This window comes from Gnatocerus cornutus, chromosome 6 (genome assembly GCF_029298725.1).
Source record: "Gnatocerus cornutus isolate USDA-ARS CGAHR chromosome 6, icGnaCorn1.1, whole genome shotgun sequence".
Classification (NCBI taxonomy): Eukaryota; Metazoa; Arthropoda; class Insecta; order Coleoptera; family Tenebrionidae; genus Gnatocerus; species Gnatocerus cornutus.
In genome coordinates, this window is record NC_142238.1 from 8,453,855 (window position 1) to 8,468,727 (window position 14,873).

Here is a 14,873-nt window from a genome sequence, read left to right on the forward strand (position 1 = left end):
TAATGTAGGTTGACATTTCAATGTAAAATAAATAACGCCAGTTTTAGATTGTGGATTTTAAAAAGACAATAAGAAAATCGATTCAAAATTACATACAACGAGATCGAATTAACCATATCGTGTATTCAGATAGTAATAATTGAACATGAAATTCTTTCGACTGGCAATGACGTTCGGTGAAATGAAATGACAATGTGATTTACAATTCCAATAGTATTATCGCGCCCCTACAATACAGGGGTTCTCCAATTACTGATAAACCAATTACAGTGCAAAAGTAATTTATATTTCATAATGCTACGAAAGGTTCATTTTTATGCAAAACACAATGGAAATCGTACTTTCTAGTCCGCTTCATTAGCTGTGACCTCTGTGCATATTTTCCACATTTTTTATTCCACCAACCGAATCGATTTTTATTTAATCGTTCATGCATTAAATTTTTCACCGTGGGCTAAATGTCATCCTGTAAACGATAAAGATAATAACAATGAATGATTGATATGATCTTTTTAGATGCTTAAAAACCCAACAGGGACGAATTTTCTAACCCAATTTTCGCCGGAGGCACCTGCTAATAATGATCGAAATTACTGTTAAATCATTCAAATTTTGAGAAATAAATACAATGATAGTTGTCCCACGGCGGCATCAAAAAAGCGTCCCAAGATACGCCACATCATGTACTGATAAAATATTTTGAGTGGGGTTTAGCCCCAAGAGTGCTGGTGGGGTGTGATTGCTCATGGGAGGTGAATTTGTCCTACATTTGAGCATTTTTTTTTTCGTTTAATGGCAGAACTGGATTATTCTATTTGCAGGGGTTACCGAAAAACTGCACACTGCACATTCAAACGTATTGGTTTATAAAAAAAACAGTGGAGAAAATTTATTTTTTCCGTTTCATTAACATAGAATTTTTAATGGATTTATGCGACGAAAAATTGTAGCCTGTCAATATTGCAATCTGTGGGGAATTAAACAAGACCCGAATTTAAATTTTTTATTGCAAAAGTTGAAAACTAAAAATACCATGGGTCGGATATTGAATTTCCAATTGCTTTTAATTGTAATATTGAGTGATTTTGTAATAAAACGAACATTGGAAAGTAATTTATACGTCGCTGATAAGTTCACAATAGCAAATGTCACACAAGGTTAAGAAATTAAGTTGTTCCATTTGTGATTTAATTCGAAAATCAATTCTACAATAAAAACAAAAAAATTAAACAGTTTTCCCATTTTTATAAACCTTAGAACTTCAAAATCCGACAAGCAGCTTTTACATTTTTTGGTTACACATCTCCAAGAAGTTTCTCTGATTCAGGTTAACAAAACATATACTTTTTCTGCAATAACTGTGTCACCTTTTGTGTTCTAGCACCACATTAAACAAATAAATCTAAAATGAAATTCTTACAAGTATCCAACACACACTTTCTCCTGCTCAACACGTATAGTGCGAATTTCTGTCCATGACATAATGTTTAAAAATGGAATTGCAATCTGACCCTAAAGATAAAAATGACGACAGATATAGAGATGATCTAATTGAATCAATATCAATACCTATTGAATGGGAGAGAAGACAGTTAAAATTTAGTAAATTCAGCATTCACTTTTGAGTCAAACCACCACACACAGTGTTAATTGTTTCATCATATAAATATTAAGACAGAAAGTTAAAGAAAGTCAATATCATTATTCTTATTGAAATACATATTATTGACACAAAAAAAAACTTGACAATTGTTTGGATAAACATCCCCAGATATCGCTTTTCGCAAAAAAAACCTACTCAATTCGCGAAGTTTACTTACGAACTGAAGCTGCTGCTGGTGGTTTCAGTTGAATTTTAAGTATTTGGAGGTAGTGCAGTGACCGGAGGATTGGTTTGATTACCAAGTGCAATTGTAGTGATTTTTCAAAATTTTATTTTGTGAATTCTAATGGGACGTTTTACGTGAGGAAACCCAGGTAAGCACTTTTGTATTAGTCACAGCATTATTTCTATAAGATTATCGCTAAGAATGATATAATAGAGATATAATTATTGTGGAATAATATTGTTTTTTCAATAGTGTCATCACCTCTTAATTTATTATCTATTTTATTGTTGCTCTTAATCTGATTGTTAGATCAAAAAAGCAGACGAGCTACTTGTAAAGTACTCTTATAAGATGAAGATAATACTTTTAATTTTTTAAAGTATTTGTCTCCTATTTTTTCAAATTTTACCCATTCCGAAAAGGAAAACAGATTTATAATAACATTGTTAAAGTATTAGAGGATAATCTAAAAAACAATAAAAGTTAAGCCGTTTCATTAAAAAAATAAGATGCTTGCACTTCGTTTAATTTAATTGCCAAATTGTTTCCAAATTGTATAGGGGAGAGGGGGGCATAGTGGGGTACTTAACAATCAATTAGCCACCCTTGTTAAAATAATAGAAATTAACAATTTTTTTTTACTAAATATTATAGACTAATGTATTGTGGATGATTTTTGTTGTACTTTTTTTGATTACAATAAAACACTTACGACATGTGAGCATTATTTTGAAAAATGGGATTTGCCCCGCTTTGCCCCGCACATAGGGGTAAAGTGGGGTACCCTATGGGGAAATCAAATTTTTGAATAACTGTGTACCTACTTAGAAAAAGTAACATTTTAAAATTACTTAGGCATCAATGCATATTGCACATAAATGAGCAGGTTCATCCTATTTAGCCACTACATTTGTATGACTAGATTTGAAAAAAACTTGCTCCCTAACTTCGCGAATTTTTTAACGAAAACACTGAATTTCACATTTTGTTTTATAAAACATAGAGGTTTTCACATTTTGTTTTATAAAACACACATGGTTAACTGTCAACTAACAACCAATTAAAACACGCTATTCGACTTTTTTCACGGCGTTTGATTTGAGCAGCAGGAGTGTTACCCCGCTATGCCCCGGTACCCCACTATGCCCCCCTCTCCCCTATTTACATGTGTAATTATTTAATACTAGATTTTGTGCACTCTAGTCCAACAATTCTTCTTTAATCCCACATAATTATAATTTTATTTAATCTAACTTAATGCGGTTTAGTCCAGCCAATCAGTGTGTTTATTTAGTTTGATTTAGTTCATTTTCGCTATCTTAACATACCTAAACCTCAATTTTCCTGTAGAAAAATTTTTGTAGGCGCCAAATTTAAAATGCGGCTCTGTGATTGGCCATTCAGCAGTGTGAGTAGCACAAGGCTGATTTTTTTAACTCATACAATTCCAGCGGAATGTCAAACAAAAACTGTCACATTTGTTAAATTGTTATCAAATTGAAGAAACATCAGCAATAAATTGGTTTTTGTTATTTTCGCCAACTTACCTAACGTTTTTCATCATTATAATTTGTTATTACTAAAAAAAACTTGTCAGTTGCTTGTGGAGCCATCTATACATCAAAATTGACATACAGCCGGGGACACAAAATTTTTGTTTCTGACGTTTAAAAGATTTGTGTGTAGTCAGTTTATTACAGTCAATGTTATTTCTGACGTTTAAAACCTCAAAGTATTGACAACTTGTCAATTAAGATTTATTCTGACTGAATTATTTAAAGTTTCTTTTATACAGAGCGTAATTATTAACAGTCAGGTCCTAGCAATGTTGGAAATACCGAAAATTCAATATATTTTGAAATTAAAAAATAGAAATTGCCAAACTTGACACTGGAAAAAATACGATTACAAATTCTAAGTGGGGTTTTACATCTTGCGACAACTAGATGATACTAACGTCTAAAAATTTTTGTCCCCGGCTGTATGTTCGTTGCAGATTTCAAAATTATCCCTTTTAGTTCTTACTGATTTAAATTTCTAAATATGCTCCTTTGTAAAGTAGTAAATTTAGTACAGAAAAAATAAGGTATAGTTCGATATACTTCATAATCTATATAAAAAAAAAGTTTTATGATTTATTGTGACATAAAAAAGTATAAAAAGCAAAAATAAGATCATTAATGTTTGGTGTTTGATAAGTAAAAAATTAGTAAGAAACCATTTTGACATGTTTTTTTTACTGTATCAGTTTGTCATTTTTTATCAGCATTTACTTGACAATTTTTTTCTCTTGTCTCGTCTCGCACAATTCAAACACGTAGGTTTACTAAAAATATGAAATAAATTTTCCAGGAATTTTTTACACCCTGAATAATACGTGTCAAAAAATCTTGCAAAATATCAATTTTCTTTGGTGTTTCAAGCACGTGGCGATGAAATTAAATTTCGACAACGCACAAAAATTGTTTCGAACATGGGCCATCTTTCGGTGGCTAGCTAAACTTCCGTAGTCTTTATTTGTGATCAGAAAAAAAACATTGTCTTTCAATTTTTTTAAATCAACATTACTTTTGTATTTAACATTAATATAGTGAGTGAAATCAAATTTAACGTGTGGAATTTGCAACCGCTTTTATCGACCGTTCATTAAAACTGTATAACGTGGTAAATGTCCCAACTAAGCACCACCGTTTAGCTATTGTCGTGTAGATAGCGCACTATACCTCCGTATGAATTAAATTCTGTATTATTTCAACATTCTTTTTCAGTTTTTTAACGATAACATAAAGTACGGATCTAAAATAAAGATTAGATAAAGATTTCTATTTAGTTAAGAAATTGTTTTAGTGATAAATAGATAAGATTCTCAACTAAAACTGACTTTTTCTTGTAGTGTTTTGAAACACAGGTGGATTTTATTTTTAAGGATTTCAGTATGTTGCAAGAAACTAATCAAAAAGGTTTGTGTATGCTTCTTTATTGTAGCAGATGATGATGAGAAAATGTGATAACATAAAACAAATATTGAACATTTGTTAATATACAGGTGGTATCAACTTGTCCTCGAACCATACAAACAACAATAACGCATTGTTAAATAGTCAGGCGTCAATCAAAGCATTGTTTTAAGGTTCGAGTCACGACTAAAATTGAAAAGAATTAAGGACACCGGAGTTTTGGCCTACAATTTTCGAAAAAAAATCTCGGCAAGTACAAGTGTGGATCATCTTCTGAAATGAGACCTGGAATTAATATGATGAAGGCATTAATTTGAGCCGAGATTGGCCGTCTTGTACTTAATTAAAATTCTTCGGTATATTCCTTTTCCGGTTATCTCCTTAACCACGCCGTTTAATATTTTTAGTTATGGTTAAAACGAGCGGCGGTTTTAAGGAGAACGAGTGCCCTGCAATTACCGCCGCCGTCTTAAACGTCTTCTAACTAACTTATACCCTCCCATCTCAGCCTACTTGTCTAATCTGATGAAATTATGCACAGTTTAATGAAATTAATGCGTTTTATGAATTGCAATCTCGCCGCGCCTGAACTCTTTCTATTTCGTCGTTTTGTATCCGCCACAATTACTGCTTGATGGAGAGAACATTTGGGAGTTCTGCCGAAACAACACATTTTATATAATCCAGTTTAGTTTAGAGAGGCTTAAAAATGAACATTTAATTCAGTTAATTTTTCACAATGAAACTTAACCTCGGCTCGTCTATTTAGATTGATGATGAAAAGGTGTTGGCTATTAACAACATCATCACTAACGCATAAAACGATGATATAAATTATCTTTATTATGCGATTATAATAAATATTCTTTCGGACAGGTTTATAAAATTCGAAAAAATTAGTTTTAATTTATTGCCATTGTTGATATCTGATCTTTTATTGGTTATTATTGTTTTGCTGCTCGTTTTCTCTAACTTTCTGGGATTTAATTAATTTGTTAATTTATCTTCTATTATACTGCTATGACGGGTAATATTTTATAGAGCTATTAACATCATTTTAGAGTAGGACGTCCAATATTCAATATTGATTAAGCACCTAAAATAAATCAATAAACTGATGTTATGATCACATTTTGGCGTCATTTGTTCAGCTTTCGGGCTCCAAAGTGTAAGTCCCGTTGAGTAAACTTCCGTTAAGAGGTATTTTATTGTGGGGTCTGAATTAAGAGGAGATCTTCAGGCTTAACAATTAATTTAATTCTTGAATAAATGTGAATATTAAGCCAAGAATGTAGATGTGCGATTACAATCTCTTTTAATTATTAACTGGACTTTATTCTTCTAATAAAAATATTTTATCTTCTTTTTCATTAAAAATATAGAAACTGAAATGTCTCCATAATAAAGCAGCTCGTGACAACCTTCACCTTTCAGACGATAGGTCTTAATTATAAAGGATATTTATTAATGCATGGCAGACATTGTGGAATACGAGGTAGTTATTACAAAGCTGTTGACTTTAAATCTGATTGGTGGAGAAAACAGCAACTGGATGGATGCATATTTCATATCAATATATCATCGAATGTAGGCCATATGTAAAATTGCACTGCTCGATCATAAATTACCAATACGAATGGATTTTACCAAATTAACGAAGACCAATAAAATCACACTTCATTAACTGATAAAGATTTAAACTAGTTGGAATAATTTCTGTTTTTGATCATCGATTAGCAGTAGCAACATTGAGATAAATTTCTAGATAAGTAATTATTGCGTGAGCGTTAATTTTTAACTGGTTCGAATTCTTTTGCCTCAAGATATTGAAACTTCTAATTAGATGTATTAATGTTTTAGACACCGATGTTCTTAGGTAACTTTTATCAGGTAAAATTATGCACATCAACGGTTTCAAAATAGGTGTTGATAATTATGTATATTACTTATTAGTGTTCCGGAATAATTTATTATTATTAGAAATAAATGGTTTGTTTGCGGCACAAGAGACTACAAAGCTGCATAATTTAAAGGCGGTTAACAGCGATTACGAAAGATGCCTAGACACCTATCCTAAATAACCACAAAAAAAATATATTACGTTTTGTCTCAAACACTCTACATTCTAAATAAGAATGAATAATTTAGCATCTCAACACAAACTGATTATTTGCTTCATAATGTCCCCACAAAATTAGTTAATTACTACAATTCCAATCCCATCAGGTGCTCTGTTCCCGCTACATACGTCTATATAAACACAATCTTGACAATCATACCCCAATTAACAATGCCGCAAGTAAAGCTCCTAGACGCTTTCAAGCAGAACATTATCCTACTCAAAGCAATGGGTCTGTGGTGCTTCGAACGCGAGTTATTTTACAAACTCTTCAAATTTTTCGTTCAAAGTTCTCTAGTTTTTGACAGCAGTTCTTTGATCATTTACGTGGCACTCAATATACGAGTAAAGAAAGTTACCGATACGATTTTCAGCCTTCCTGGCTCTCTCGAGGTTGTAATGCAATCAGTTCTTTTCCGGAAATACTTCCACAAGATAAAAAACAGTTTGGATAATTTATCCCAAAAGGAATTTCAGCCAAGAAACGAGACTCAGGTGAAGATACTGGAAGATTCGATTTCGTTATCAAGAAAAGTGTTCTATTCCTTCTTTGGCTTGGTCTTTGTGATGATCGGTATGTGGATGGTGCTACCGTTAACCAAAGATGGGAAATTCTTACCGACAAAGTATTGGATTCCTTTTGATTACCGACGGCCTGTTGTTTACGAGTTGCTTTACGTTTTTGAATGCTCCTGCATAATTTTTCATGCCTTTTCCAACGTGGCTTTAGATACTTTTTTTGCGATTGCGATGGTACAGATTGGGGCCCAATGTGAGGTTCTATGTGACAGCATTAAAAATGTGCACACTTTGGCGGAAGTGAACGACAAGGAAGAATCAAAAAACGAAGACTACAAAAGAATGAACGAAGTTTTACTCGAGTGTGTACATCACTACAACTTGATAGTTGAGTATGTGACTACGATACTTTGTAATTTGAATTTCAGAACGAATGATTCAGATACGTAAACTTCATTTCTGACTCCTTCAAAGAGATCCTAATGGTACAGTTTGTTTGCTCGAGTCTAATGTTGTGTGTTTCTATGTACGAATTGTCTCTGGTAAGTCAAAACAGGGACAAAACCTCTTTTGCTCAAGCTAAATTGTATAGTCTGAACCCATGAGTGGTCACTTCTTTCAAGTCTTTCTTTTCCAAATCTCGGCCACAAATGAGATTTTTCTTTACTGCTGGTTCGCTAATGAAGTCATCATCAAGGTAGTTATAAGATTACGAGTGTTAATATAATATTGTTGCAATTTTTAGAGCGAAAAACTTTATTACGCCATGTTTGAGTCGCGATGGTACGATTCTTCGCCCGCACTAAAAAAGAATTTGATGATTTTCGCTTATCAAGTTCGTAAGCCGATTTGTATCTATGTCTGGAATATTATACCAGTTGACATAAAATCATTTACTGGGGTTAGTAGAAAAAATTGTCGAGCGTACGATTAGTGGTGAATTTTCAGCTTCTTCAGAAGTGCTGGAGCTTTTTCGTAGCGATGAAAAACACTGAAGAAATTAGAGCCAATTAGCGATCTAAAAACTTTTTTCTAGGTCAATATCGTAGTCTCACGAAGCCAGCGCTCGTTTATTTAATTGAACAATTTTAAATGAGCACGGATTCCTTGTCCTTTTATAGGTTTTTAAACAAACGAAAGAAATGCCATTGCACTCTAGTTTTAGATCCACATACGAACCAGCTCATCCATCATGGGTCTACAACCATTGCATGGTATGCTCTGTCGATCCATCAGTACCAACATTAGCCTACAACGAGACCAATTAGTCACCGGGGTTATCGACAGACACAGTTGGTCACGTTTGAAATCGACCAACAGCGCAATTTAGTACCATTTCGTAACAGATGCAACGTCGTTATGTTGGCAATAATGGAAATGGTGGATGCATTGTTTTAATGCAGCGGCGACTTAACAAGAACATTGCAGTTAGGACAGAGATAAGAAAGCACGTGTCGAGTGGGTGAACTTTCGCTCGTGGGAAACCAGCACGGGAACTGAACCAATTAGGAACCCTCCCAAAATTTTCTGTGTGACGGTACACGACCGCCACATCTTGATATACACGGGACGATTTACTTTTCTTAACTGATGAGATTTTCAGTAGCACTAGGCCACGGAACAATAATAACAACAGAGAGGTCATTATTTCAAAATTTGTATCAGAATCAAAACTGTGCAGATTCTTAAGATCCAAGGCAACGACCTACACGTTTTGTGTTTTATGGTAGTTCTTGAAACACTGTTTAAATAAAGTGTATTTATGTTTACATGGTATCGAGAGAAAAATGTATATACATGGTTTTTGTAATATTATAGGACTTGATATCCAATACACCATATATAATATTTATTGTCCATTTGTTTTAAAGTGCACTGAATACATGTTAGCTTGTTTGTAACTGTACCTACGCGAATACGTTACTTCGTGATTTAATGACTTGTTATGTGGTACGTTAAGCAGATGTTTTTTATTATTGTTTCAATTTGTTTAAGACTAAGTGGAAGCGTATTAATGCTAACATATCAATTAGAACCTTAAAAATGTATTTTGATAGCGCGGCTTCTAAGAGGTCGAAACTAGTTCTGTAATAAATGAAGACGTGTGTGTCGAGAATTTTATCTTGGACATTTTTTAATTGCTGACAAAAACAATACGTAATAAAAGCATCCAAATCGATGGAGAAATTTAAAATCTGTTAGTAGTTTTGCAGCTTCTTGAAACTTGTCATGCTAGTCCTCGAATTCAAAGGTCCTCAGTTTCTCAGTCGTAAATCTGAAAAGACAAATTCCAGAAAGTGTAAAGACACGAGAAGAAACTCAAAGCTGCCAAAATTAGAAAAAAATTCTTATACAGTAGACTCGCGATACCCTGAATACGGGCTAACCTGAACACAATAATTAAAACCTCGGTAACTTGAACAACGTTACCTCGATAACGTAAACAGCCAAGAATTTGTCAATAATGCGTTTGTGATTTATCATATTATTCACAGAAAACATGTAGGTGCAGGTACTGCATGGCTAGTCCAAAAGCAAAATTTTTAAGTTTTTGGTGGAAATGCACAAGTACAATATTGCTAAATCTATGTTTGTAAAATTAAACAGCAGGGAGCTGAAATTCTCAAAAATTTTGTTTATACAATCAGTGGTTCTGGAAAATGAAAAACACTTAAGGCTCGTAAACCTAAAATTCGTTTTTTTTAAACCACCAACCGTCCTCAAAATTTAGGTACAACCCGCAACGATGTCGATTTTGATTTTCTGGTTATAAAATTATATAGGTTAGTTGTCTAATTGACAATCTGATTACACATAACAGCCTTTCAGGCTGTAACAAGTTTTTTCACTATTAATCCTTGTATTTGAAATGCAACAGGCTGTAAAAAAGACGTTACTTGCATTTGAAAAGTTTCAAAAGAAGCTAAAACAGACAATACTTACAAGTTATTTTTTAAAATAACCTCATATTATTATTTACTTTTTTTTTAATAAAAGTTCTTAGTAACACATACTTTTCACATTTTCTCACTATTATGAACAATTCGTAATGTGAACAAGGCTTACCTTAGTTAGTTCACACTATCGCGAGTCTACTGTACTTACTTTGATTGATGATTTCGACGACCCAAAGAAGGAATCTGTAGAACATCGGAAACATAAGAATGTAAAAGAAGATAACGCAAGAACCAGAAAATTCTAAATACCTTAAAGGGCATCTCATACATTTAAAGTATCAAGCATTAGGACCTTTAAAACCGAAAAAAGTTAAATATGAACACTTTCTCCACGACAATTTTTTGTCAAAAGTGCCGCTCTTGCAACCCCATCTAGCAGTGCTATAATTATTGGAAGTGATCCAATTTCTATGTTCCAATTTTTTTCACCTGTTGCTGTTACGCCATTGGAATTTAACAAGGCGTTGATAATACTACGTGGCTCTGTCATTAGATCACTGAAGGTGTATGCAATTACGATGAAGGGTTACTGCGGACCTACTTACCGATCTCTTATGATGACACGGTTATTACAGTAATCTTGTGCTATTAGTCATGAGTGCTTGTTAAATGCGGTGGGTGGTCTCTGATCATGGTATTTCTTTCAGACACTGTTTCCACTCGCCTCTACCTTTATCTTACGCACCTAGGTATATTTTATGGGCCCTATAATCGCTTGATCGACATTAATTTCGCGATTGCCAACAATAAAGAAATAAAGTAAATGAATATGCGGCTCGGAATTGCAACGGCAGTAAAATGATTATAAATTATCTATACAATACGCTATCAACACAGCGACCCAGTGATAGCAAATCTTGGAAAGTGTGACTCTCAATACGTCATAAAGTTCGATTTTTGGCCCCGTACGCCACTGCTTTTTTCCATCACGGTGTGGGTTCGACCTCTCGATATAAATAACAGTAATAAATGGTGCAACATTCCAATATACGAGCGCATCAGAGGGTAGTTATCGAGTGTTAAGTATATCTGTTCCCTTCCGCATTAACTCCTTGATTTATCTCGGCCAAGACGTCGGCGAAAGGCTTAGATCACATTGCGGCTGCTTCAAAAAAACGACAAAAAAATAAAAAGACTTCAAACAATTCGATTTGTTACTAGTGGAGCGTGACCAAGTGGTTCCTTGTCTTCATGGATGGGATATCTGTCGCTGTTAATACCCCGATTTGAGCTTGCTAGTAAGATAAACGATGTACTAAAATAGAATTTCCTAGTCGGATTGTCTTACAGAGGAGGTGGTAGAAATAGGAATAGTTACAAAAGTTTCTACTTCGAGTTCTTATTTTTTATCATCAGGAAGTGTGCATAACGTTTTATTAAATTAGTGTCATCCATGGGGGTCACGTCGTAAAATTTTAATTTCTTTTTTTTCAACTTGAGGTCTAATTCCTTGCGCCGTTATGCAAACACAAAAGTGTCTCCAGCAAATACCACAACTGTTAATAGTCCAATAAATAAGTGTGGATCAAACGCAACCTCCCTAACATCAGCAGCGACGCTTTTTTCCAAACCGGCAGAACAAAAGTGAAATTAAAGAAGTCCAACATCCTCTACATGTTTACACAGACCACTTAACTCCTGAAGAGTCTATTTGTTTTAACAAACTGCTCTTAATGGTCGTCTCTGATTTTCCTTCACCAGGTTTAAGCATTCAAATTTTATTCAGTTTTTTCATCCAAAAACGGAACCTAATGTAGTTAATTAACCATGTCGAGCTTTAAGCATCAACTGGTTCATATACTGATAAGCACGGATAATTTTATATGAATATTAATGGCGCAAATTGAACATTTACATTTAGCGGTTTCGATGTTTCGGCGTTTAGAAAGTTGATGCAATATCGTCAACAAATGGACCTGTTGGCGTCTTGAGTATGTGTAATTTAACACTTCCTACGGCAAAACCTAGCTGAGTAATTGGCCGGAACGGTGGCGTTTTGGTTTGGTGTGTTTTACAAGAGTGATGCTTATGGGCGATAGAGGAGGCTTTTTGCATAAGAAAGTCGTTGAAATTGATACTTCATTGTTGCGCTGAGAGTTGAATAGATGATTATTGCTAGTTTATGAAAATATCGCGAGGGGAAAAGCTTCCACAGCGAGCAGAAACTTGATATATTCTTTGAATGCAAACGCACAATAAATTGAAAAATTAAGAGAAACGACAATAGTCGCTGATACATTTTTTTCACGAGTATCTTGATACTGTCCATCCGCAAAAGCTGCGTCTTCGACCCACAACAGCTGTCATCTCCTCGACTTTCTCATAATACTTTAATTGCCAAAAAAGGAAGAAATAAAGTCGTTTTTAATTGAATAGCAAACTTATCACGGAATGAGATCGGAATGTCAGTATCGTACGTACGTCGTGGCGTTTAGGCTGCTAGAAGATGATGCCCCTACACAGCAACTTGCGAGGAGGGCATGTTGACACAAACTCAAGTGGCGCCGCCACGGACGTGGGAACTTACTTTACAACCCGACAACTATCTTCCTATGTTTATAGCTGAAAGGGATATTTATATCTCGTAAAACATAGGTGAAAACATTAAAGTTTCTTTCGGCTAATACTCGAATCTTTTCACGGTTAGGCGCCCAAACAACCACAATTAAAACTGGACGGCAATAACAATAACAGGAAAAATATGAGCACAATAAATAGTTAGCTAATAACAATAATAACAGTTATCACTGATTTGATATTTAACACCACAAATGGTTAAAATAGACAGGAATATTCTAAGAGAATTTTAAAGTCATCCTCAGCCCCAAATTAACGTTTTATCAAAAGCACCTAATTAATTATTTCAAATGTCTGTCCAAAACTGATGGAAATGTTTTTCAGCATATATTCAAGGACCTGTCTATCGACATCATAGATCTAAATAAAATAATTTGTAGTTCATAAAATGATTTATTAACTGTCGATGTGATTAATTATAATTCTGACATAATTAAATTTTAATCCACAAATAGAATAAATTAATTTAATTAGATGAGGTTAATTATAATGCGAAATGGAACTGGCGTGGGCAATTGAAGTTCACTCGAGCTCCAAATCGTCTTGTCCAAACACCTGAAATGGTGCAGGAACAAAGAAAAATCTCGCACGCCACTGCTTCCGCATTCTTTTTTCTCATAAGCCTGCAGTAAAAATGAAACTAGTGATAACGTGTCACAACAAACAAGAGTTTTTCACACAATGAAGTAAAATGTACGTCGTATAATAATAACAAAACTGACATACTTACTACAAGATTAACAAGGTGTGTCACTTGAAGATAAGAACCTTACGAGATGATGATGTAAATTTATCCCATCGGAATGCAAAATATTTTTAATATACACACAAAAAGACGTTGGGGCCTTTGTTTAATTGAAAGAGCCGAGCTTCTCAAAGCTCGGCTGGGATTTCATAATGGTGGCGCCACTAGTGTCTTCATAAAACGAGTTGTAACGTACACTTACACACGATGCTTAACAAGACTTTTTTAATTTGCTAATTATTGTTATTTACTGACAACTGTAAATGAACAGATAATAATATTGTTACTTTGAGTGGAAGTATCGTCTTGATTAGCCAATGTGTCAGTGTTGCAGCTGTTGCTTCAAATTAATTTTAAGATTTTATGGTTTGTTAATTATGGATATTTGCAACTTTGTTTTTACAATTTGTATTTGGTATAATTGCATGTACTGTTCCTGTCTTCACAATTACTATGGAAAATATTTTTATCGAATTCTTTTAGTATCTCAAATGATTATCTCTTTATTTGGTTTATTGGTAAAGTTGTCATGATTTGATAATTGATCACTTTTGGCATTTTAAAACAAGTCCGTAAAACAATCACTCGGAATTCCGATACCTGTAAGTGTACAAAGTCACACTTTCGAAAATTGTGGTACTTAAAGATAAAATTTTTATTTAGTTCGAAATTTCACTTGATAATTCTGTTCTCACAGCAGAGAATTTTGCTTCTAATAAAATTACTTTCCTTCCATTAAATGTTGCGTAAAGTGACATTTCTACAGGTATTAATTTTATTGTGTGCTTTTCCCAATAAAATATTTTTATCTTGCAAAATCGTTTGTGATGCAAGTCCTTAATAAAATTTATTTGACTGACGTGCAATAACAACATGTGAAGTACTTTTCGCAGAAACCAGTTTATTAAAAAAATCTATGGAAAATCTCTCGAACTAAGTAGTGAAAAACAATTTGTTTCGATATAATATGTGTCAAATAAAATTAATTTATTGAGCAAGAATATTTCTCAATTGACGCCCATGTGGAATTTCGAGTCCAATTAAAAATTTGTGTTGACGAACCACTATGATACGTTACATCTCTATCGAATATCATAGCTTGGGGCGCGACCCCCCACAGTCGGCATCAATCATTTGTTGTTTCGTTCCACGCTTTCGGCTCTTTAACCA

The 14,873-nt window shown here is 33.8% G+C and overlaps 1 protein-coding gene and 1 long non-coding RNA gene across 2 annotated transcripts in view; both read left to right on the forward strand.

Annotated features, from left to right (window-relative positions):
• Window positions 1–1,619: 1,619 nt before the first annotated feature.
• The window catches only part of LOC148172635 (uncharacterized), a 58,484-nt gene continuing 45,230 nt past the window's right edge, over window positions 1,620–14,873 (forward strand). The window contains exon 1 of the long non-coding RNA XR_015770289.1: window positions 1,620–1,977. This is a non-coding gene — a long non-coding RNA (uncharacterized LOC148172635). The remainder of the gene's footprint in view (window positions 1,978–14,873) is intronic.
• Window positions 7,077–9,032, forward strand: LOC148172636 (odorant receptor 4-like). The gene is made up of 5 exons (XM_088039691.1): window positions 7,077–7,816; window positions 7,867–7,966; window positions 8,017–8,121; window positions 8,170–8,325; window positions 8,373–9,032. Exons 1-5 carry the CDS (start codon window positions 7,077–7,079, stop codon window positions 8,436–8,438), a joined length of 1,167 nt encoding a protein of 388 aa, XP_087895817.1. The 3' UTR covers window positions 8,439–9,032.